Source organism: Helicoverpa armigera, chromosome 5, assembly GCF_030705265.1.
Source record: "Helicoverpa armigera isolate CAAS_96S chromosome 5, ASM3070526v1, whole genome shotgun sequence".
Classification (NCBI taxonomy): domain Eukaryota; kingdom Metazoa; phylum Arthropoda; class Insecta; order Lepidoptera; family Noctuidae; genus Helicoverpa; species Helicoverpa armigera.
In genome coordinates this window covers 5,437,438-5,464,571 of record NC_087124.1, presented here as the reverse complement: position 1 = coordinate 5,464,571, position 27,134 = coordinate 5,437,438, and the positions used below count along the sequence as shown (strand labels likewise).

The 27,134-nt window shown below is 35.9% G+C and overlaps 1 protein-coding gene across 1 annotated transcript in view; it reads right to left on the bottom strand.

The window, feature by feature from the left end:
* Positions 1–27,134, bottom strand: part of LOC110373702 (extracellular sulfatase SULF-1 homolog) — a 75,883-nt gene that overhangs the window by 34,304 nt on the left and 14,445 nt on the right. The window contains exons 2-3 of the mRNA XM_021331451.3: positions 2,321–3,146; positions 1,546–1,685 (exon numbers count right to left, since the gene is read on the bottom strand). Of these exons, the coding sequence (XP_021187126.3) occupies positions 1,546–1,685; positions 2,321–3,003 (823 nt within the window). The 5' untranslated portion in view covers positions 3,004–3,146. The remainder of the gene's footprint in view (positions 1–1,545; positions 1,686–2,320; positions 3,147–27,134) is intronic.

Below are 27,134 nucleotides of genomic sequence, written 5' to 3'. Positions count from 1 at the left end.
AGTACAGTCAACTTCAGGTCAGTGGTAACACTTTTATAGGAAAATCGTACTTATTACTATTGAGTTAAGGTGCATGACAGTTGCCACTGATGTGCAGTCTACTGTACCTACTCGTACATTTTGGAATCGGTAAAATTTCAGAAATCATCGTTGTTTTAAGAACTTTTTTACCGCTATTTGTAAGCTTAATATTATCGTCATATCAATTTTGATTTTACAAACAATGTAACTATTTTTCTCATCGGTTTAAATGGAAATGTCATTGAGCAGTAGTTGTTAGTAATCAAGAAACCGATACTATATTGATATCTAGCAGTAGGTACCAGAAGCTGCAACCGTAATTACAATAGTTCTCGATTAGTCGATTCTCAATCTGTCTCGATTTCAAAAGCGCCAGCAAATTGCTTCGCGCATGTGCCAACGCAAACGATAATATATTTCAGTTGGGACGTATCTGAGAGTAATTTCAATCGACTGGCTCTTTCCGCAATCTGTATTATTTCGTTTTGATGGGAAATATTCCTGAATTGATACCTATTCTTTGTGATTTACACATTCATATAGGTTACTATTCTTTGAGAACGACTTGGAGGGTCCATTATCTGAATGTAGACATTAAATAAAATTAACTTACAAATTATAACATTATTTTTAATTTGCTTAGCCAACTTCCCATGTGTCTATATTCTACATTAATTTAATTAGTATAATAAACATTAATAGCCTACATCTGCCCGCCTGATAAGAAATTCGTGCGAGAACTATAGTTGCTAGATGAGCTTAAAAAATATGTTTGACGGAGTCTCACGCCTAGGATAATGTACTGTGGCAGACGTTCAGAGATTGCAGGCGGATGACTAATGACGGTAATTACCATCAATTATGCCTACTTGAGTAGTCCCGTGAGGTGCTTACGAACTAGTAAATTACTATGTAAATCATGGTTTGACTGACGTGACATTTTACTTTTACGCATTATGCACATCGTCATTATCCATATATTGGGAACCTGCCATCCAATATTATGAATCCACTTTTTTGGTCCTGGTGTTCCTAGTATCAGATATTATTGGTACTTTTTGTTAAGCTTTCAAAAGAATGTACTATTCGATTATACAACAACGAAGCAATTAGGGAAAAATAATGGTTTAATTACAGTAAGCCATATAAGACGTGACATCTAAGATTCTGTCGGATTTACAGAAAATTTATGAGAGCTTTAAAGCTAGGGCTCAAGGGGTTCAAAGGTCAAATTAATGAAAACGGTAGGCTGGAGTGTAGAATACTTTATATATTTCAACTTCTTGATGTCTGATGTCTAGCTTTTGTACCACAATAGGTGTATTCCATAAAATTCATGGGTAACGAGAGAACAAAAGAGCAATTCAATCAGTCTAATAATCGCAAACGGCAGAATCGATCATGATGTCATAGCTTCAGCTAACACACCAGAATATGGGCAACTTTTTATCCGGGTGCAGGAAGTGGTTCCTTTGAGTAGCGGGTACAGCTGTCGGAAGCTATAATAATAAAATATGAACTCACCGGTCCGGTAGCCCGCATTGGAGAGGTAGGTCGCGAAGGTGTTGGTCTCGTGGGTAGCCTGCCACATCGGAGATGAGCAGTTGTCATTGTTCGTGTACACGTTGTGGTTGTGCACGTACACTCCCGTCAGTAACGAACTCCTGGGGAAGATGGTGCAGTGTGTAAGGTGAGAGGAACAGTGCAAACATAAATAATGAGCATAATGTTGATTGAGCTGAGAGTATATCGTAGACCGGTTGCGGTTAGAATTCTTGAACTGTAAAGGAAACTGAAATTAATTGAACCAACAATGTCCATTAATTTCGAGTGCGCTATAACTATGCCTCGCAGCACGGGAAGTTACTTTAATTGACATAAACAACATAAGGCCTTTCGTAATGGCCTTTAGAATAAACACGGCCGGTGGCCGGTGTGAAAGCAGTCGCATTAGCCTCCAATTAGTAATGTAGTCGTCGGGACCAGGTGCAATTGTGAACTGTCAGTCAGTCGCTATTGCAGCGAGTAATTTCAGTGCAACCGATAATGGTGCTGGATCTATGTCATTTATATTCTAATGGCACTTAACTGAGTCGTTATTTGCTGAAAGGCGTCAACTGCGCGAGATTGCTTGTAGATTTTATCGCAATTGCCAATAACAAGTAAAACTGATGAGAAATGTTAAGCTGTTTGAAGTTATTCGATTTAAATTGTATCGGAATTTATGATTGCTCTTGTTTGTGAATGGATGGGCAATTTTGTTTTCGCAAGTTCATTGAATGATAATAAAATTATATACCTTGATGGACAGCACATGGGCGTGGTGGTGTAAGCATGACGGAACTCGGCTCCGGCGCTCCTGACTGCCTTCATGGTCCTCGGCATAAAGTTCAAGCTGCCCAGTTCCACATCCTGGTCGTCAGTCAGGATCAAAATGATATTAGGTTTCCTCTCCCTCGGCTGAGGGTATGGGATGTAGCCACCAGTCTGCCACTTATTGGTGGACTTCAATTTAGATCTAGTCGAGTTTTCTCTTACAGGAACATGTGGCCTTTCTTGTGCTTTACTCTGAGGAATAGGCCTCCTTGCGGAGTTCCATGGCTTTTCCACGCTACTTCTGTTCCAGTGTTTCTCCGCCTTCCTGGATTTCTCATCTTTTCTCAAGCTGTATGGCTCAATCGTCCGGTTTACACTATCTTCTAGTGAATGAGCATCCGTTCCTTTCCGTCTATCTCTCCTTATTTCATGTTCTCTGTCCCATCTTCGTCTGTCTCCACGGTACCTTGAACTGTTTTTATGTCTCAGATTCCTTCGCTCGGGAATATCAGTGAGGGTACCATTGAATGTAGTTCTGTTTCGATTGTTTTCCCTATTCCTCAACTCTCGCGATCTCGATGTTTCTTCGTCTTCATACGAATCTCTTCTTGCAGATATCAATAAAAAATTCCATGTTAAGACTAGTGATATAAACTTAAAATTCATATTGGTTAATTGTTTAAAGTTAATTATATAATTTCTAGGAAATTAAGTATTGTATAATGTTTTTGGGAATAGGTTACGTCGTTACACGAATCACCGACTTCAAGGATCGCCTCGGACACCGAATCACCATTTTCGTACACCAACTGCAACAAAAGAGACCAAGAATTAGTCTTATAATTATATAAAACATTCTGATACATAAGTCCCAATACTTTTTAACCGCAATTAGCAAGTCATTGATTCGAAGTCATTTCAATAACTTGGAACATAAACATTAGGTTCGTAAGGACGCCTATTCCATGTTCGATCCGGATTTGAAATATGTTCGTTTCGTCCGTAATCAATATCGAAGCATTTAATGGCATTCGACCAGGGCATCAATCGTGAATTGCTTTTAACAGAATTGGACCGGTACCGGTCGGGGCGACTGAATAAATGCGCGACTCCCTGCATGAGGATTTTTAAAATAGATGTTGGTCAATATACGGGCATTGGCGATGCATGGGATTCCTAGAACGAGCTCTCATTAAATATAGTTTGAATCCCGCAGACACAACTCGTCAAATGTAGGAGAGCATTACTCACGTACATTGAGACTACGCATAAATATTTAAATAGATAGCTAAAGTGCAATGCCGCTATAAACTGCTAAAATACGTTCCAAGTATTTATGGATAACATTAACATTTGATAGAGAAGTTTAGTGCATACACAAAATTATGTTCGCCATTCAAATATTATTTATGTTGCAGTGTCTCGGTTGCGCCCTGAATCTACTGAGTGCTTAGGGCCCTAACAATTCTGTTGATAGGTTAAGAAAGTAAAACGATGTACAGTAACAATATTTCTGTAAATAGGAGTACCTTGGAGAAAATAATAATCGCTTTATAGACAGTATGTTTATATAACCTTACATTATTTTCCACTATCGCTACACGCCGTCCAGCTTCCTATAAACTCTATTTATAGAGCTTCTGAAAACTGTTTTCCTGGGAAAATATTGGGTATTTACCGGCATTATCTGAACAGATTGCAGATTGTTTAAACAGGGTATTTTTCAGTTTGGTTAATGTGTTGTTTGCACAGAGTGTGGGAATACCATTCCATGGGTTTTCCAAAGCTCGTGTCCATTAATTCATAGGGCATTTGCGCGCGTGCGGCTGAGTGGCCGGCATTCGGGCGGGCCGACGCGCACGCCACCCGTTCATCTTAATTTATATCCCCAGCCTAATTGATAGGGGACGAGATGCGATCGATGACGTCACACCACCCCGTGATATTGCCCCTCTACACTATTTATTATTCGATACTTCGTTGTGCTGGCTCGTAAAACAATTCAGTCTAAATGAGAATGCCTGTATTCAGGTCCACGCGTGCATTATATGTAGTCACACTGTCCAGGACTGGTTGAGCTCAGAATACATGCATAATGCTTGAAGGATTGCGCTTTAAGATGTCAACGATGCGAATACTTAGTAAAGTGTGCAATGCGCATTCTTGAACGCTCCGCACTGAAACTGTCATTTTCTGCATTCAGAAAATGTTTCTATTATGTCTATTATTCTGGGCGTAGTGTCTGTGATTAACCTAACAATACGTACACTTGAAATAATAATATGTATTCCAAAGATATCCTGCAATTGCGTAATGTGTGATTTTTACAACTCAGCAAAAACCAGTTTACTGCTTGAAAACAAATGAAAATAGTCTGTTAAATTCTTCAATTGCTGACGTAATTAGAGCACAAATTCATATAATATTTGTATTCAAGTAATCTGTTCTGTCCGCAAAAAGGACGGACAGATAACAAAGTTAATGTCGACAAGAGAGGCAGTGAGTGGGCGGCCACGGCTCAGGATTAAGGTCCTGCATAAATAAATGAGTGTTCATACAAGTTAGAACAAAGCCAACCCCAGCTTAACATCCTATTCAGCAATTTTTATCCAGTTGACCTTTTCACCTGCGTTGTGGACAGCGAATTAATTCCTCCACTGATGAGTGTCTTTCATGTTCCCTTCAGCTTTAATTAACCTTATTCTGAACGTTTCACTATTGTAAACTTCAGCCGACATTTTCGCTCAGCAACTGTTGTTTATGAGAAGAAAGCACGCAGAATACAGCGCATAAAACATTTTTAGACCATTAGCTATGTTTTGTTTTGGCAAACAGTGCAATAACCTATAATATATGAATAAAACAGTGATTGTTATGGCGGTGTCGACTTGATGTTTCGCCTCGCCCACTATTTGGAAACAAACACTTGGTGTGTCGCTATGTGCGTTTTATGTGATCCATGTGCCGAATAATAATATTTATAGAGAGAATTTATGTCGGTAACGTTACCAGTCTAAGTATATAGCTCCAATTTTCGCGCACGCTTGTAAGAGGATTTTCTTCAGACAGCACGCTTCAGGAATACCTCTGCGTCACGTTGGGATTACCTGTTCGTTGCCAGTATCTAACATGCTCCAACAAAGACTATCAGGTCAGGTATTTCTTCGAAGTAATTACAAAATCGATCTTTATTACAGAACGCCATCAAAGACTAAGTATATTTTTTTCATCCTAGATTAGTGTCCAGTGCATCTGAAAACCGGTTGCCATCTCGTGTTTACCGTAATGAAGATAAAGTTTTCATTCGAACCTTTAATGGTTTCATCGGAGCCCAAAGGTAGTTATTAGGTATCAGTTAATGCTATGCTATCTAACTAATGCTGCGATATCGCAATAACATTACAGTTTGAAATAGCATATTCATTTCAAGATGATCGGCTTTTATTACTTCAAGTTTTCGTTACAGAAAAGGAACCTCAAATTAAACGTGTTTAAAGTTCTTAATTACTTCGTATGTTTGGCCTAAAGTCAGGAAGTGGAATGCTACAAACATTGTTAATGAGCCCTTATAAATTAGAAGGGAAGGTAGGCGATCTCCCAATCGTCGAAGTTCGCGCCCTGTGCGAACTTTCCATGTTAATTTCCGTAATGGTGGCGAGACAAAACTTTAATCTTTACTTTACTCTGACTTGATTACATAAACTCCATCGCAAAGTTTAGCTGTTGAAATGTGCGGGTTTTTCGTAAGTATCAATATTGATTATGTTATAGGTAAATAAAGAACAGATTTTCTATATTCGTGGCGCCAATTCTTGATAGGTACTTCCAAAAACTTACAGGATAAACCAGGGCTACTAAGAACTCAGAAAGGTGAAGCCGTGCAGGTGTGCAGATACCTACCATCAAAAACCTAGGTACTTTTATGCATTCCATTTTTAAAACATGACGTATATCTATTTAATGTTATAAATAAACAAAAGAATGATGTCATACGGCTGATGAGATATCGGCACTATTTAGCTGAAGTAAATAAGTATGACATTAACAGTATTGACTTTCAACTGTAATGGCAGTAAAACTTCTTGAAGCTCATTTATATTGAAGAGGGCCTGCATTCTCAATCCCAATTCATTTTACCGTCGTTTAGAGTTTAAGTGCACTCGGTTAAGTGTTCGTTAACGAGTCGCCTTCAATACGCACGCCGTACCTACGTAGCTAGCATTGTTTTCGTAAAGGTGCAGTTAAAATTGAGAATTAGGTAATTCCCTAACACTTTATTAATTTACGTCGATAGATGTCGGCTATGATATAACAGTTAAGTATCTCTAGTATATCACAAACGAATGTGATAAAAAGTCAAAGACATCCCTCAAAAAATAACACAAAACCTTTTGCTTGCTTAGAAGTCTCAATTGGATAGTATTGTTCAAGCCGTTTGCCACTGAACTCAAAGCTTAGACCCGATATTGCAGATACTATTCAGGCCGGTAAACGCATTCCCTTTATTTAGATCGTGTATGACTAACAAGAAACAGAGGAACGGAATGAGACCATACGAATGTACCGCTCGCTACCTCCTTTCCTATCTACAAGTCGACATTAGAACTAGTACTTAGTATATCAGCAAGATTATCCCAGTTTCCAATAGATAAAGACACTGTTATTAGTTTGTAACCAAACGACAAATATCAAGTAATATATTAATAGAGATATTACGAAATGCATGCAGGCGGCAAACCGTTATGTCTGGCTGATATAGAAAATAGCTGAATGCAAATTGCCTGCAGCAAACACATTTATGGAGTATAGCTAGAACTACCTCACGTCGGAACATTGCAACGAGAGCGTGACATATTATTGTGGACTAAAAGCATACTATGCAATTAAGTGCAAATATGTAACAAGATTTACGTAATGAGTACTTCCAGTTTGTGAAACTTATGCCCTCTTATTATAAAACGCGGTATCAAATAAGTATCGGCTTTTGTACTACCTTTAATCCACCTTTAAGTACGACCTTGAAAAAACGTTATTACAAAACGCAGTTTATCGCAAGTCCTATTACTATCTGTAGTACAAAAGATAAACCATCGAGCCCCCTAGTTTAACTGCAGTACTTAGTCGACAAACGTCAAATTCCGACATTATTTACTTTTGAGGTTATTTGTTTTGTGATGAAAAAAACGAAAGTGGATATAAATATGTGTGATTTGGAATACTTGGATGTGTTAGAATACTATTGAGAGTGTCCGGGGACCCAACAGAATGCGTCATCGACAAAATCTCTTCAAATTACCTGACGACAATTTTCGATATAAATATCGATTTACGTTTTTCGAAATAATAGTCAATTGAATGCATGATGATAATCCAGGATGATACTATGATGCTCAACTGGGCTCGCCATAAAGTAAGTAGCCTTGACAGTGCAAGTAGGTTGCCAAAACATCCTAATTAATTGTATAAGAGTCAAAGTTTTTATTATGGATGTTTGTTTATGTTCCACGCATAAACTATCACATAGATTTTGATGAAACTCCGAAAATATATCAGATTATCATACAGTCTACTGTTTATTTTCAGATTCAAGACTATTTTGGCGTTTTGCACGCCGTATCTCTGCCAGTAATATGCAATGTTTGTAAACGACTGGAAGCTTGCTAAAATGTACAAAAATGCCTAGATGAGAAAGGGAACAAGATTGTGTGATGAAGAACAGTGTCCAACATGTATCAGTGCATTTGACTGTTTAAATAGACATCGGAATAAAATATAATTTTCTACTTTTATGTTGTTTCAAATGTTTCATTTTCTTTTGGTAATTTAATGCACACAATATTCTGTGTGTAAGTTATTGTGCACTTAATTTTGAAGAGGTTCTAATTAGATGCACAACGTCTTATTTAATCATTTAAATCGGGATGAAAATAATCCAAATTATTTCTAACCTAAAAACAAAACATAACTCGGATACGCGCGCTGACGTTCCGTTATACGCGCAAACTCGATAGTTGTTTAAAAGAGAATAATTGGATCATGTATATCGTTAAAAGATACTAGAAATATAAAATTACCTTTAAATAATAAAAAGTAATATTTTCAACTGCAGAGATATTTTTTTTATTATCATAGTTATTTATTTTTCATCAAAATAGACTTAACAAAATAATGTAAAAAGGAACGGCGCATAGAATTCGGAACGATTGGACGAATGATTTAAATATTTGTTGCTTATAATCTGTGGATATTATTTGAACCATAGACAAATCGAAGTACTAAACAGTCTTCTCTTAGTCTACGTTTTGTAATAAGGATGTAAAGACTATCGTAAGTACCGTAACAAACCAAGACGTCTTCAGTCGGGTTTAAACCACTACTTGCGGCAGTTTTTATAATAAGAGGGATGGTGGCTTACTTTGCTGAAGCAATTTGTAAGTGTCACTAAGGCATCTTAGAATGGTAGCAGGTGACACAAATATGGAAACCTACCTGGAAATCATTATAGTCTTAAAACTATGGTCTTAATGTTGAGTATGGATGTGTCTACAACCTTCATAGTACCTACTCCGTAAAAATACTAATCATATTTCATGGATGAATCAGTGGGTCATAGATTAACAAATGAATGGGACAATCTCCGTATATAAGTCTGCACCATGCAAATCGTAGTAAATAGTTAAATACTATTGAGCACAGTAATATCATAAACTTGTTACTTACGTATGATATAGTAAAATGACGTCTATTTTAGTTGCCGTCTCATAATATTGGATTACGAACGCCCACGGTATCAAAATATTGAAATCAGTTCGGAAACCAGTCGCCAATCATGTAGTTCAGAATGTTAGCACATTAAAATGTATACGTAGTTTGTTCTCATTAGTACACGACATAAAATGTTTACGATAGATATTAAAGTGATACTTCTCTCTATACATGGTTATTATAAAGCACAGTGCCGCCCGCCGTATCTACACCGGTTCGTGTGAACCTCACAGCACGGATTGAATAATTGGAACGAAATGAAATCGAAAACATTGGAATATTTCATTAAATGCTGGTGTCGGAAATGGGCCGTTTAATCGAGGAAATCGTTTTTTATTAATATTTCACCTTTTACTATTATGACGTAAGTTTTCAGTGGCCGTACGCTTTTATGTGTGCCTATTTATAGATGTAGATATCTTCAGCATAGTTTTTACCACACTTGTATTGATAATAAAGTATAAAGATACTTGATCTAATGTGTTTACAATGCTTACATGATATGACATAATATTAAAAAAAAAATCCCAATTAAATTCAGATTTCGTTTTGTTCTTCGTAAACTTACAGTAGGGGACACAATTGGCTTCATAGAGTTCCAGTCACGGCTGACTTACCTTTGTCCTAACAATATGTCTACCTAGCGCGGCGTCTGAACAAGAGACATCGTTATAATATTGTAATCGTGGCGCATCGTTTATTCTCTGTTTTGAAAGTTCGACTGTAAGATGGAAAATAGAAAGAATTTTAGAGAACAGAAACATAACGATATTTAATCAAACGTAGCCAAATTACTTAATTTTATAATTTATCGAGTTTAAATGTACTATAAGAAATATTGCAATCATAAGTATAATAGAATTCTATAAACATTTATCATTGTTACTGCATATTCAGGAGCTTGGTACTTAATTAAATTCTTTAGTAATTAGTCATCTGATTGCAGATATATTTAAATCCATACAGTTCTATCAGTGTCCACTGTCCAATTATAGTTATCTTATATATTTCTCAATATATTCCGTGCAAGTCAATCTTAATCCGATCTTTAGTGCTATTTAACCCAAACGTTATAATTCAATTTGCCCACATTGAAGTAAGATTGATATCAGTGTGTTAATGTAAGCAATACTTTCAAGCACGCAATAAATAAACTTTAGGGCGTATGTAAACGATATATTTACATAATTCGTAGACTTTTAGGGTGGGTTGAACCATATAAATATTAAGATAACTAAACCATAACTTTCTGTCAAATCGCCGATTTGACAAATTGGCAATTTGACGGCAAGATTTGCTTATCGTTAGAAATAGATAGTTTGCATCCATCATTTTAGTGAATAGGTAACTGAGACTGGCAAAACCTAGATTCATATAGTGAAAACAGCGACGTACATCATTTTAATACAGAAATAAAGATAAGTTAACCGCACCTAATTATCGTCTACATAAGGTGCACGGTTCATTTGTGGGGCTTTGTGTACGCATTTATAACAGAATTCCGGTTCATCTGTTGGAATTAACGGACAGTTCTTTTAAAAACAAAATCAAAGAAATTCTTGTTAAAAGGCATATTATAATGATTATTTCACAGATAAACGCAGATGGCAGCTCTGAAGTGGAACAAAAGTGCTTTCTTTTATTTTGTATGTTTCGGTGTTTTAAATTAATAATTGATGAAATGGAATTGTATAATTGTAAAATAAATTAATAATAATAAAATTGTAATAGACAGCTGTGTTGCTGGGAAGTTTGTTCTTCACCGCTTCTTCTTTCCAGCCATAACACTAGGAAGTGGTGAAAGGTTTTGGGGGTGCTGTCATTCTTGTAAAATTTTGACGTTAAAAAGTGCTAATCGTATTAGCCTATTTTAATTAAATGATTTTGACTTTGACTTTGATATCAGATTTATGAGTAGTCTGATTCAGTACATCTATCTTGTTCTTATCCTAAGGATGTTTACTTAATACAAATACATGTTTGTAATTAAGTAGTAACATAGGATTTGAGTTAAACAAAATGTAGATATAACAATAAATTATTTTTAATCAACTCCTGCTGTGGCAAGTGTTAACATATATTTTACAGAAGAATAAATCATAATAACAGCTGGTAACAGTTACACGATAAAATAAATTCACGCCCTTAGTTACTTCCGGAGATTCTTACACAAATAATTATATATTAATGAGAACTCGCAATTCGGTACAATAATATCTTCATACAAACTCAAACTCAAAATCGTTTATTCAAATTAGGCTGATAAATCAGCACTTTTCGAACGTCAAAAACAAAAGACAGTCCCCAAAACGCCCGCCCTTCACCACTTCCTATGTGTTTTTGCTGGGAAGAAGAAGTGGCGCAACAAACTCCCCAGACACATGTGGCATATTTCCACTTATAATTAAAAACACATTGTTGCTTATTATCCTTTATTATCCGCCATAGCGTCCTTGTGGGCACAAGTAAATATTATGATGTTTAATATAGTTTGTTATTATGGCTAAAATGGCGGCGTCATGGTATCGCCAAGTACATCGTCATTACATACAATTGCTGTTGTGTCATCTTTATAATTAATCTATTTTTTTATGAACGTAGTAGGTGTTTTTAACAACATTACGTAAGTGGACGTGCATATGCGCACTAATGTGCAGGCATTACTTGCTTAGTACCAAAGCTCGTTTTTGATGAAATACTTCATTTAATGCTCATAATTTCAGTGTCAAATTGGCGTGAGCTATAAAAGCATGGTGTCTAAGCATGTGCCCAGAGGTTCACATTATATGTAAATAAAAGAAAAATAAAACATTTAGATACTAGACTTGCGTGATAAAAAAGTTCATCAACGTCCACCACATGCCGTTTTATGGCATTTTTTTGCAAACACTCTTACTAATTAAAACATCTCATCCTTCGTGATAAATCACATAATCTCAGATCAATGACCTCACATAACATTTACTAATTGATAATTGGGCCCACTGGTGGCGCCTAAACGTATTTAGAAGTACAGTCAGCGTCAAAAGTTGCTGAACAAAACGAAATTTTCAAAACTGCTACACACCGTGTCTTCGATAACTTACCAGAGTACTCAAAGGTATCTTTTTTTGAAGTTTAGGATGATAAGTAAATTATATATTCTTTTATATTATATACTAGCTGTTCCTGCGAACTTCGTATCGTTGAAACCTTCCCTGGACCTCTACAAATATTTTAAAACCAAAATCAGCTCAATCGGCCCAGGCGTTCAATCAGACTAACGAACTTTATATAGATTTTTTTAAACTTTATATAGATTATTATATGTATTCGTAAATATTATGACCCTTTAATTTTTTAGACACTTTTGGAAGTTTTGATTTGTTCTGCAACTGTTGATGCTGATTGTACAGTCAAGTGCTAAACAGTCAATGTCTCTCTATTGAATTTACAGCTGCCTTTAATGTTGTGTCAATTCAACTAGTTACATCAATTAGACAGTGGTATACTGGTGTCGGGAACACTAATTTGATTAACGCCCGAAAATAGTACGTTTTTAAAGTACCTGCTGTTATTTTATTATAAAAGACAATAAGGGTGCAAAGCAATAAAAAAATCCAGAAAATTTAGTATTTCGGTTATAGTTCGGACAGAGATCACAGTTTTCGTAAAACGTTGATCCAAATTCTATCCCATTCAAATATTCTTTATATGGGCACCCTAACTCATAAAGATGTCTGCCGATAATGACAGGAGTGCTAACTGTTATTTAAATACAGGCTTGTCAAAGGTCCCGCCATAAATCTGTCAATCCGACCACTTGATTAACTCGTTATGATAAACCTTGTATGTAGTGCAATTTATTTTAAGAAGCAATCTGGCCAGCTTGGTTTAAAAATATTAATTAAATTTATTATAGCCAGTTTAGGCCGAAATTCTTTTGACGGATCAGTTGATGGATAATCTGGTCCCGCATTCTTTTATGACAGTTCTTGTCTATGACGTGATGACGCGTATTATGCGGCCAAATAAATTAAGAAATCTTTAAAGTTCGTTTCGAATAATATGTTATATTAAACGTACCGATGTTTTATAGAGTAAAGTAATACATTGAAGACAAGTAACAAGCTTGTTGCATTATCAGTAACCTTAATTTATCTCTTCATACAAGTCATAAAGTAACGTCGCAACGAAGTATCAATGTCAAGTGCCGAGTGCACACTTCTAACTGATTGGTAATGACGTGAACACTCGTTTAAGGTATATTTACGATCATGTACACCCGCCTTGTTTCTAGCATTATATATCATCGGCCTTATTGGTTTTGTCGTTTACTATTGCTTCAGTAATTGACCAATCGTGGTTTCATAAGTTTTAATAATGTTAATATCGAATTGATGCTTGTGAAACTGTCTGAACCATCTGTTTAATTTAAGGGTCGTTTATTTTTCTTGCATACACTTATGAAGTCTCACTAAGAGAGAAATAATGTGTGATTTCAGAAGCTCATGCTTTTTAGGTCTTCATTAAATTCTATACATAGAGCTACATCGAACGTAGTGCATTGCGCAACACTATATATATAACTCTCACAGAACAAAATCGTAACTGAATAAAACCTTTTCCATTTTATTCTTTTTGTGTGCAATATCTAGTGCAGTATCGCCAGTATCGCTTCACAAAAAAAACTATATCTGCGAGAGGGTTTTGTGAAAACGCTTTTCAGAGTAGAAAACATTGCAAAATATTCCTGTATAAATTGAATATAAAGCGCAATATTTTCGAGAAAGAGCTTTTATTGTATTTTTGAGCTGAAGTTTAGGTAAGGTGTGCCTTATCCGTGGGGCTGCTTACGGCGGGAGTTTCATTAGAGTTAACGTGCTGCCCAAAGCCGTAGTACGCGATAACTGCGCAGTAAATGAGCTAATCCTCGCTGGCCAACAAACGAAGCTGCAGCCGGTAAACCGTAAACAACGGACGGTTACAGCACTAATAACTTAACGCGGTGCAATCCGTCTTATTACACCACCAGGTATAAGCCTCTGCTTGCTTTGTTAATGAAAATTCTAATACAACGAAAAAGAAACCGAGGAAAAATCCTCACGGTGCACGTGTGCAAAGGAATTCGATGTCGCACAAAAATAAGTATCTCTAAATATCTTTGATAATTAAATCAATCTATAAACATCCTTGAAATAATTAATCCATATTACAAGAGCATTTGACCTAATCAAACCTGTTTACATGGTCGCAACACCTGCGATATATATCAGAAGTAATTATTCATCTCATCAAAAACAAAGATAATGAAATCTAGATTATTATGTAAAGTGCTACTAAGAACTTATTGATGAGTGGAAATATTCTATTAATATTACAATAGCCGGTGGTAATGAAAACAAACTGGTTGCGCACCTGACTGCGACCGGCAGCCGGGTGTCACGTTACGTCACGGATAATATAAAGTAAATGGAGTGATTGTGCACCCTGCCTCTGTAAGAAAAAGGAAGCCTACTACTGTAAATGAAAGAAAACAGTGATACTCTCGTTGTGAATAACTTGTTTACAGTTTCATCTCGTCCTCATTCCTGAACGGTGATAACAAAAATACGGAGAGACAGATGGAAAACTCCAGGAACAGCAAGGAATATTTCATGTGTGCAGGTTAAACCTCACCTGCATTGAATGTTTATTCAATTTAACAAGTCTAATACAAGCTGACTAAGCAAGCGAATTCTGTGAACTCTATAATCTAATCTTACTACCAACAAAATTGCGTCTTTGACCAATCCATTTGTTGTTTATTCTGTGTCAAGTGAACTGCGCAGACGCAGCGTCTATGAGTTTCATTTTCATTGAGTCATCTTTAATTATGAAGTCGTATTGAGCGCAATCATGCTCAATAAAAGCTGTTATTCAGCCAATACTTACTTATCATTTTTTTATGATCATTTTATGGAAGATGCATTTGATATATTACAGATGACTTCATATTAACCTAAATAAATACTATGTATTTGTTTGTTTGTACAAAGGTCGCTCACAAATTGATTTGCATTGTTCTATTTATAAGCATTAACTGATGGTTATTTTTGTCCCAGTCTCCTCACTTGAAATATGTTTAAGCATTGCCGCAGCGTCAAAAGGAGGAAAAGACTAAGTTTTATGATGCGCATGCGTTTTATTAAATCTAATTGTAAGAATACCTAAATTGATTAAATTTATCCTAAATTGAATATGCTTGCCTACGTAGAGAAAACTGTATCCGTATTCAAAGCTCTTAATTAACAACGTAAATTTTAATTATATGCTAATAAATGAATACCACGCATTTTTTGATATAACAAAAAAAATATTCCATATTCATTGCTTTTAAATAACCTATTCTAATGGCTGCACCTGTGTACTGAAAATATAAATATGCGCATATTGTCTATGCTTAAATGGGCGAGAGATGTCAACACTATTGGTGTCCTAGTTCCTTTATTCAAATCGACCATAAATATTTATCTGTCAAAGTCCAAAAATAGGGTTATGATTATAAATTAAACATTTGATATTTCACGATCTGATAACGTTAGCGATTATATAGTTGCATAGTTATTAGCACTATGAGATCTTATAAAGATAAAGATCCCACTTGCAACTTAATCTTAGTTGAATTATGTATAAATTGCTGCGTTTACCTTTATTTATATACGCATATAATCGCCAGCTCAATTATGAAGCATCCATCTATGTGATTAATCGTTAAATAGTTATTTTACTTATATAAAATGTTATTATGCTTCATTTATGGGTTTACTACGTTGATGAATTTCTCGTTAGCCTGAAGCGAAATAACTAGGTAACTAAAGAATCAATTACAAGAAATGCCATTAAATTAAAGTTAAGTAGGTACTTGCCTGAAAAGTGAATTGATTTGATTTGAAAATCTACATAGTCTATGATCACGGTGACAATTGACACTACACGTGTATTTTTCAAAAACAAATTAGAATCTAGGATGTAAACAACATGTAATCTTGTTGTCTGATCACTGAGATTGATTACCGAAATAACCTTTACACAGATATCAATATTTAGTAGGTAAATTAAAAGATATAATATGCCACGATAAAGCCTGTATATTAAACAGTTCCCAGGCTGCTATGTGTAAACAAGAAACTTTTGGGAAATCGAGGCCATTTTGCGTCATTAGTGTTTGTTACACGACGATAGGTAAGTACATCGAGGATAGAGTTGCTACTAAAAATCCTAGTGGGTATGATAATTATGGATTGGCGTAGGAACCTACTTGTAGAGCGGGCTGCGGGATGTTCGAACCAAAGGCCAAACACAAACAAGGGCTCCAGAGAAAACAAAGGTGGTTTTCGTCAGTAAAAGTCTGACAATTATTAGATGACCCTGCTGCACTCACAGAAAGAAGGATTCCCCAATTCAAAAAAGTTAAATAGGTACCTACCTGATGCATAGAATTTGTGTATCAAAAGATGCATAGAATTTCAGCCTGTAAACTTTCGTCAATTGTCATTTCAAATCTTTCGTCAATCGTCAAAAACTGGCATGACATAGGTACATGTTGCTATTTCTGTCGTTCTCCAAACTTAGTAAAATAACAGTTTCTCTAGTAAAGCTACGTCTTATTCAAAAGCTAATTATTCTATTTCAGTTCTAATCTACACTAATTCGTCAGAGCGATTGTTTCAAAGCGGTTGTGTCTAAGGATAATATTTTACTTTCAACAGACACTCTACAAAAGGAGCTTTGACATTTAGAGGTATATTAGCTTAGGACTCGCTTTGAACTAAGTTTATGCAATCCTAATATCTAGTTAGGTGTTACGCAATAACACTGATGTGTAACTTCAACTTACTAACTTGAAATTACTATATCGAAAGTACCAATTTTCTGTTTTTTTATAAGGAGAATCTACAAGTGTACCTATATCCTAAAGTGCCCACTTAAACTTATAAGTAGTTATGAAGGTTGTCAGATAATATTCCACACTCAAACTCAACATAACAGAACCGAGAGAAAAAAGCAAGCCAAACAAGTGACTGTGACACTAAAATGTTCCAAAAGATAAATAAACATGAATGTCTGTAATTAGTTACCATATAAATCTAACAGCTAAACCACCCAGTCTTCAGTTGTAATTAAAATCGTTTCAGAAGTCGGAATACCTCAATAATGAGACAAACACGACGGCCGACTGTAATAACGTGCGATTTATGTAGAACTCAATGAAACTTCGCGTAATTAATTTCAGCAGCTGCTCATTACAAGTCTTGACGAAATTATCAAACTTTAAGGAAAATGTCGGCACCTAATGGAAATTGCGCTTCATAATGCACCAGGAGGCGAGTTTTATACTTTAGTATTACATTTTCGAAATTACTTCAGTTATTAAAACAGATACCTAATTTTAAATGAGCTTAGAATAAGATTTAATATGATTTCCTATAAAATCAATTTAGAGTTCAAGTTTTCCTTTTACCTAATGACGTGAAGGATTAAATATGAACATAGGTACTTATCATAATAATGTGCATAAAAACCACGTACTACGCCGTACTTGAATCTTTAATCATCACAGTAAAACAAAAAATGTGAACAAATCTGCAGCTTGTAAACACGGTTTGTTTGTCCATTCCCACGGTTTGTGCGTGCGCGCAGGCCATATGGCGTCTAGCGCCACAACTAGATCTAGAATACTCAAATTTAATCACACTATTATAATCTTTATGTGAGCTGAGAGCTGTTTTGAATCGTTTAATAATAAATCATAGAGATTGAATCTTGCCAATGTAAATAAATACGTCAGTTATATTGACACAGTTGGGTGGCAACTTTGGCAACACTGGAGCCGCAAACGTCATAGCAGCGCCACAGACTAAACAATAATGACTTCCAGGCAAGCTGACTTGTTTGTTTTTACTGGCTTTGTTTTATCTTGTACGACCTATTCCTGAAATACTAGCTGATGTATCTAGCTGGCTAAGCTTCCTACATAAACAACTGTTACCTACCAATTATTACCTATACTTATTTATACATGACATGAACTCATGAAGTGGATATATATTCTCATTGCTGAAAATTTAAAATCGCGCTAGCGATTGAAAGACAAACTTATTTACCGTAGTCAAAAAGGTACTCTATTGCAAAAATGGCATTCTGTTCAAACTATGAGGTCAACGAGTATTTGTCTTATGTCTATGCTTGTAGAATTTATCGTGCAAATACTCAATATCTAGCTAACACAGACTATGCAAATACCGGCAATCGATGCCGCGATGATAACTTCAACCGACATCATATTATCCTAATAGGTATCCTAGAACACAAGAATTTTAATGACTCAGATACATATCATTGTCAATAATACTCGTAGATAATCATCATTCCATAATTATTTAATAAAATAATAAGCTCAGCGGTTGTTTTAGTAATAACTTCATCTAAACATGTAATTAGATACTTACTCTGATCTATTACTTACTTCTACCTATAAGTATTATTACTATACCACCTCCACATTATACCTATTGACTGATTGATATTGATTTATGACATAACCGTTCAGAACTCCATGTGATTATCCTAGTCAGTACCTCCTGAACAAGTACAGGCAAGTAACTGATTCACAGGGAAGTGTAAATCTCATTCGTCCCAAATACAGTTACACACAAAGTTCCTCGTAGCTATCTAAATCCCAACACATCATCTGTTCAAACATTACGGAGACTAATTTTCTCCCCAGACTAGGAGGATCTGGGAATCTAAACTAACAAACTGAACCAATACGCGATTCCAGAAACAGTCTAGATAAGACCGGTTTCGTCCTGAAATCCTAGAGATTACTTATGTTATTTTGTTCGCGTTTCGCTTCCCGTCGGTCTTGCGTCGCCAAAACTCTAAAATACACATTTGAGCGCTCATAGAGCTAATATTAGATGTTCACAAATGTGCATACGACGAATGATGTCAGTGACGAATTCACTTGCTTTCCTCTTATAGAGCTGCGCACACTGCCGTCACCAATTGTTACGTGTGTGAGGCTCGTCCGGACTAAACAGATTGATGTAATTCTGTAACGCGCTGAATGAAATTCAAACTAACGCAACACGCTCCAGATGATATCATTTCACGGAACTGAACATGGAACAAACAAACAAGGAATAATTTTAGCACTGTTTTTAATTTCAGACAAAGCAAGGATACTCGGGAAAACCTCTGGAAAAACCCTCATTCGGTTTATCGACTTCATGGTCTCATTCATATGGATCGATAAGATTTCCATTCGGAAATACAAGCATTTGGTGAATCAGTTTAATAATCTTCCTGTAATGTTAGGCTCATCGTCTGCCGCTCCGCTGTCTCGGCGGGCTGCCAGGATCGGCTTCGATTATAGGAAGCGCTCGGACACTAATTAGTGCGCACGCGCTTCCTTCACTCGTAACGTGCCGAGTGATTGCAGATTGTCAGTCGTATGACATTTCAAGCTTTAAGAGGCTTTTCATAATACTGTTCTGCTGGTTCTCTAGATTTTTGACTTTTTGTCGCCCAGTCCTTTCATGTCTTGAAACACTATCCCATCTGGAGATTGAATCAATAACAGGCCATTAAAATTGTGCTACATTTAAATGTTGACTGGTTAAGCTAACATTATTTTTCATCCAGCTGTCAAGCTTTATTTAAAAGTGAATTATCAGTAGTATGGTCCATGTCATTGTTTTAATTAAAGACTTAGTGTGTGTGTACATAGTTTCGTAGGTCCGTCCGCCGACATTCCATAGTAAAGCTCCTATCCCCTCGGTTTTATTCAGCCATAATAAAATTCTCTATTTCGCTCACATAGCTGCAGCATCAATGAAAACTTTAAACTCGATTTTCCATTTCAAGTGACATAAAACTCATATGTAGGTACAGCCTTTATTTCAAATTGAATTTTGCCATTTTATAAGTGAGTCGTACCTTGAGAAACTTATGTTCGCATGAGAACATTAAATCCACTAAACAATCGGCGTGTCTTTAATATAATGTGACAGGTTCAGTCATAACCGTCGATTATGTCACATAATAAAGTCTGAGAAATACATTTTATTTATGTGTATTCACATCTTTATGTTCGTTTGCTAATATCTACATTATAACAACGTAAATCATTTAAACAGATACAAAGCAAATATAATATGTTTTAAGTGCGCCCACGAACTTGTCATGTTTGATCATCATTGACATGTTTCTCTTTGATGGACATTCAAATCATAAGTATCTGTTATGCATAATAATGTTATCGAAGTGATATCCAACAGGTTCTCAGAAAATGTTTTTTTTAATAATGTTGATGGAGTAAACCAGTTTATGTTTGTGTAAAATTATTAATCGAACTTGATAAACTTTACCTACGTTATGGCACCTGATATTATTATTTACCTTGAAATGGCCGGTCAGGCCTCTAACGGCCTTGCTGTAAGTCAATAAACCCATCGTAGACAGGGTCAATTTATGTGAAAGCATTTCCTAATTTAGGCAGACGTTGGTCGTCCATCGCAAATCCCTCCAAAGACAGGATACAAACAACGCCGCGCGGCGCTCTGAAAAGCTTTCAAGTCTGGTTTGAGCGGTGCCTTTACTTACCGACACCCTGATGTAACAAGCATTCTTAGACCAAAAGAACGTACTTAAGATAGTGCTACATAAATATTTAGTGAATTTTGGCTACGTCCTTAAAACAAACAGATTTCTTCATCGATAGGCCGAAACTCTTTATATTGAAACTCAGATTGGCTTGTAGATAAATGGTCCTATAAAATTATGTGATGTAGCCGATACAACGACTTGTTGCGGTTCTTCACAGGAGGTGATAAATGTCGGCCATACTTAACCTTAATCAGAGTGAGTAAAACTTAAGTACGACCAGAGACAATAGACAATTGCAAGTCCGCAGAGCGTTTATGACACATTGTGCATGGTCGTAGACGTTATTGTACATCTACGTTTAGGGACCACCGACGATGACAATTGTGTAACCAATACTTCCCCTGGAATTATTAACACAAAGGTTTTTCAGCAAATAAAGAATTTATGGATACTCAACTCTTGAAGGTTCTTACACATAGTTAGTTGACCATTTATTCTACGGGTACTCATATATGTAGACTATCCATAGAATCCATTCAACTAATTTGGACATTCCTACTTTAAAGTGCAAAATTTAAAATCACGTGGAGTACCTACAATAAACCACAGTTTGACGTATACCTAAAGTATATTGGCGAACTTAAACCTTGAAGAGTTGCCTCAGATCCGACGCATAGCTCTTAGACTACAATAATAGTAATAAAACACCATTACAAAGTTATCGTACACGGCATCACTGCTTTTTGTACGAAGTTGGAGAATGCGTTGCAGTGTTTATGGTTGATGCCTCTCCTTGGGGATAAGGCAGGGTAGGAACTATTTATTTGGTCCGTATATGGCGAGCTGGCAATATCAGCCAGTCGACAAACACGTCTCGGCGAGACTGAGCGGCAGTTACGCCAAACATGGCCCCGCCTCATACTTCAGACGCAAATTATATTTCTTCTTAGCAGTTCTATACGGTGATGCCAACTTATAGCGGTTAGCTTTTTCACGCTTTTTGTTGCTAATAAGACATAATTTAGACCGCTTTAGTTTAGCTTTATTGCAATTGTGGTTGAAATGTGCGATATCACCTTTTTTATTTGCCTACTCATAGTCTAGTTCGCAAGCTGTGTAAAATGTCTAATTACATTTATTTTCTTTCTGCTGAACTGAGCACTGTACCTACCTAATTAAGAAATGCTCTTTCTCATCTGTTATTTTTGACAGGACCAACTTCCCTAATTTTAAGCTTCTTAGGTCCCATAAACTTTTGGGGACAGGGTCAAGTCAATAAAGCTATTCATAGTACTTAGAGAATCATTTACTTAATCTCCAGTTTAGAGCACGTAATCATGTTCGGACGTTAACTACAGTTTAATCGCACATTATTTATAACCGACCGATTAGCTCCGTCACATGGCGGCGAAACTTAATAAGTATGTCTTTACTTACCAAAGTTATAAATAAATGAGTGACGTTAATGTTATTATTTAAGTGATATGCTTAAGTATCGTATACCGAACTTATGATCAGAATATATGAGAAGTTTTAAAATTAGACCCAACCTGCGACAGTTCTTCTTTCCCAAGAACAATTTTATCTAAAATATCGACATGTAAAATTATTTTATTTTCTACTAGGTAATTATTTGATTTATTAATGAAATTTTAACTCTGTCTTTTCTCTTTTTGTTGTCCCTGAAAAGACAATTCTTTTTGTCCTCACCTGTGCCCGTGATAATACAGTAATGATAACATCGAAGCATCTGGCGGACGTGATTAGTTATGCATTCAACACTGCTTCTACTTGCGGAAGTACTCCACTATATTATGCTAGGATACCAAGTTTTAGTTGTGAGCTGAGCCCCTAGCCTTCCTGTTTTGCACCAACATTCTCATCTACACACTTTAGTAGCCAAGGAGAATATGAACACCCGAAAAATTGTATATGATAATCGTGGGACAATCTTGTAATCGGAGCCATGTCTCCTTGGGGCCCTTAAAAAACTGTCAAACTTGTTGAAATGACGTAAGTGTGTGCGTATGTGAAACGTAATTGAGAAGAATTAACACCTTTCAACTAAGACGAGGTACAGAGAAGTACAGAAAAACCCGCTATAAAAAAGGCGTGTTAAAAATAAAGTGCGAGTAGGTAGATAGTAGGAGTAACGTTCCCTACGTCTTAGCTTCTTCGCTGAAGTTCGACGTAAGTGCCCATTAATTGGACAAATAACTTCATAAATGTCGTCTTGAAGTCCATTTATAAGTTAAGAATCTTTAAAAGCACTTTAACTTCTTTAATGTAAAAAGTCAAATATTGATAGGTTCTTAGAGAAGGGGAAGAGAGTCCATCGTATAATAAATTATGAAGACAGGGTTTGTAGTAAGAATTTTTGGGTCCCGGCTGTGGTTTACAGTCGTTAAGGCTATTTAGAAGACATTACTTAGGTTTGACAACCAGTCCTATCAAGGGTTATCAAGTCGTTCCATACAAAACACTGGTAGGTACTCAGCTGCACCCATTCAGACTGGAAGCTGACCCCAACATAGTTGGGAAAAGGCAGATGATGACATTTGATACATCAAAAGCTCTATTGTATATCTTCAAGGGTAGAATGTTTTTGTTAAAAAGAGACCCCTCAAGGTTTCGGCAAGTTGGAGTGTGCGGGCACCCTCCCGGACCTCGACCGTTTAATATCTGCGCCGTTGACGCCTCACCAAATATTTGCGTTGAGATTTCTGCCGTTGACATATGCCACGTATTTCTAAGATAACGCTAGTTTATCTTACACATAAATTGAGATTAGGCGGTAATGAATGTATTCTATGCTTCTAAGCTTGATAATTATATTCAAGCATTCGAAATACGGTAAACGTTCGTAGCGAGTATTATTACTTCTACTTTGCCAATTTTCATATCGGAGAAAGCCATCGCCTATTTTGTACATAGTAAATGCTACTGTTAAAGAATAATAAATATCTAGGACATGTTTATTTTATTAATCACCAATATAATCTCAATAGTGAAATGACAACAAAAAACAAATCAATCTGTGCAGCACACTGAAATTGATTATCAAAAAACCATCGGGTTCAGTCTTTGCAATTATGCGACCGAGTGCGCAGTAACGTGTAATTAAGAGGACGAATTGGAATTTTTGGCCCCAAGGATTTCAATTTTTCTCAGTAAATACAAAACGGATCAAAATACAACTTGGTTATCTGAAAGTTCACGATATAAACCTTATTTTGTTTGTTGTAGAAACATGATTAGGTAACTTTTATAACAGAGAAAAATATATCAAACATACCTCTTTTTAAAAAGAGATTCACATATTATGGGCATACGGGACCGATTTAAGCCTCTTAACTTTTTTAGTAGTTGAGTATATACATACTCTTTAAAATTGTAGAAGGAATTTTTATCAAATTATCATTTCTAAATAATAAAATTACAAAACCATTTTGTCGCTTACGACTTTTAGTTATAAGCTAGCGCGCGTATTGTTATCCTCGCCCCGCTCAGACGCTCCGACCCCTTTTGGCGCCTTAGATGCGCGTGCCGGTTATGGAATTATTGTTGACCACTTCCTCGCCTTAATTGCAAAAAACAGTTCCTACATTTGAATTTAGTTCTTAAAATTTCCTCGTGAGCCAAAGTAACAGTGAGCGGGCCGTCTTTCAGTGCAGTCATTGTGGCCACCACCTGCTGTTCTCATTAAACCGTGGTTCGTCTGACGATAAATTCGCAAGGCGAGGTTCTCTCCTTACGTAGCTATGGCTGAGGGAATATTACACCGGCCAAAGTTTACGGTTACACCCCGGATTATATTTAGAAGGCTTTTTGTAAGCTTAGCCTATAATTACACGAGTTCGCACGCCACTACACCTTACAAATTGGTGTCGTATGTTCTGGTATTGTTGATTTTGTGTTGTTTGTTGAATATTTTTAGGTACAGCATTTTTTTTAATCATTCACTTAGTCTTGTATTAATTAATAAAAATATTCATGAAGAAAAACTTTATTTGAATTTTAAAACTTTTTTAATTTAAAATTTAAAATTTCATTTGGCCACAAAATATACAGAATATATAGTTTTTCCTTCAACACAGTACTAATCTTCTGGCCTCAAGGCCAAGCAGGTGCAACAAAAAATATTAATTTACTGTCTACGATGCATAATGAAGTGAAATAAATTCATGTCATGACAGCTAGATCCGCATTGCAAAAGGATAAATAATAATCTTTGACTTAATATTATGTTAAAGATCTATATTGGTGAACTTCGTTTCCTATTATTTGAGTGTTTTGCATACCAAACACATGGCAGTTACGGTGTCTCATATACAGTCTGCATTTTAAAATGTAAGGTTCGATTTTTGGGACTGTAACTTAAATACTTACTCAATTACATCACTAACGCATCAAAGTGGAAAAAAATATCGATGGGAAAACCTGAAACGTAATGAGCTAGGAGGCATCCATACCATTACCTATAAAAATCTCGGAAATATGTAGTACTAACTAATAAACATTAATATTCAAAGTCGTACAAAAAGTAGAAATAGCAGCCGTGGCCATATCCGAGTAGTCTATTGGAGATGTGCCTGCACTTTAAATGATTTTCCACGGTTTATTTTATGTGAGCACCTCACGGAAATGGTTACAAATTTTATGTTTCGCGAGTAAAAGCCCGACTTGGCATAAATCCACGCTGTCGTCCTGTCTGACATTTTTCTCCTCTTTGTGCGCCACAAGACTGTTTTTAAAGACTAAAGAAACAGGTAGATTTTATTACCCAAGAACTAAACCCTGTTAGGTTGATGTCTGTATAAAGATAGATGGCAATAATAAAGCGCTAAAAGTTTATTGGCAAGCCTGGCCCTGTTTATAGCACACGGTAGTCGATATACAAACATACAATTTGGAATGTATACGGAATAAACGTGATAGTCACGGTTCGTTTGGAGAATGCGCTGGCTAGCGCCGAGATCCAATTAAACACGGGTTTGAATAAGTTACCGCCTTCAAATAGCCAGTGGATTAAGATAAGACCCACTGCGAAGCGTGGTAATCGTGTAATTGGTTTGTTAGGTTTGATGATTATCTATAATAATAATATCCGTACGTGTTAACGCGCAAAATGGAATGTAATTTTCTCCTCGGCCCTCTTGGCGGCGTGAGATTATTCAGAATAGGAATTTAAATTTTCATCAACGCGTATTCGAAGTTGGAACGAATCATAAATGTTTAACATATTTCGTTTATTATGGGTCGCAAGAATGTTGTTAATCTTTCAGTTCAGTTCGTTAAGCTTATTGAACTTCAGACAAATTTTTCTTAGACGTAGATATGTATCCTTGTCATGTTCCACATAATAGCAGAATAATTGATTTGATGTTAAAACATATTTGTGGCTTAGAAGTAACTTTGACGGAATGGCTGCTTTTGTCTATTTTCCCAACAACACTGCCAGATCTTTTACAGGAATATTATTGGAATTTTTCGCAGAACATATACATGGAACAATGATGGCAGTTCGTCGGAACGGACGGTTCTGAGCTACAACGATTTTCCATTACGCTGGCGGGCGATCCATCGTTGCCCGATAAGTGTCGGCCGCTCCAAGGGATAAGCCCTAGGCCATATAGATTACTACGTACCATGTATGAATGAAGTAGCATTTTGTAGGACCACGATGAACGTAAGGGTACAGAGACTTGATAATCGCCATACTAAGCCGATAAGCTTAACTTCACTGTAAGCCTCTTCTTCGCTTCGGATTTGCTCACGCGATGTATAGCACTATTAATATTTTTATTTATAGCTTTGTTTTAAATTATCTTTTGAGTAAGTATAAAGCCAATAAATTAGCTATTTTTCCAATAGGAAAGTATTTTAAATGAAGTTTTTAAATAAGTAATCTAAATTTTAGATTACCTATAGCAAGTAATATTTAACATTTAAAAACTCATAGGTAGCCAAAAATCTCGTAATGCAAAATTATTCTAATAAGTAAACATCAAAACCACTTTAAGTTCTAAATTAGTGTGAAATGTTGAATCTAAATGTGCCATGATTTTAGCAAAACATGCAAGATTTATCAAATTCCATAGAGGTCTAGATGCTGATTTATTAAATAGCTTTAAAAACGTTTAACTTGTAGAATAATTCAATCCCACCAAAAACATTAAATGTAAAAAAAGCCAAGCCTCTACGCAATTCTTCCACCGTAAAAAGTTTTGAGATCGCATAGAAGCCAAGTCCTGTTCAACTATATTCGTAATAATAAATCAATATTTTGTGACTATATCAATAGTTTTGTTAACATTACAATAATATTGTCTTGGCCATGAGCACAATAAACTATAAATATAATACAGCATATTATCTGGAAGAGGTGAAAGTCAAACATG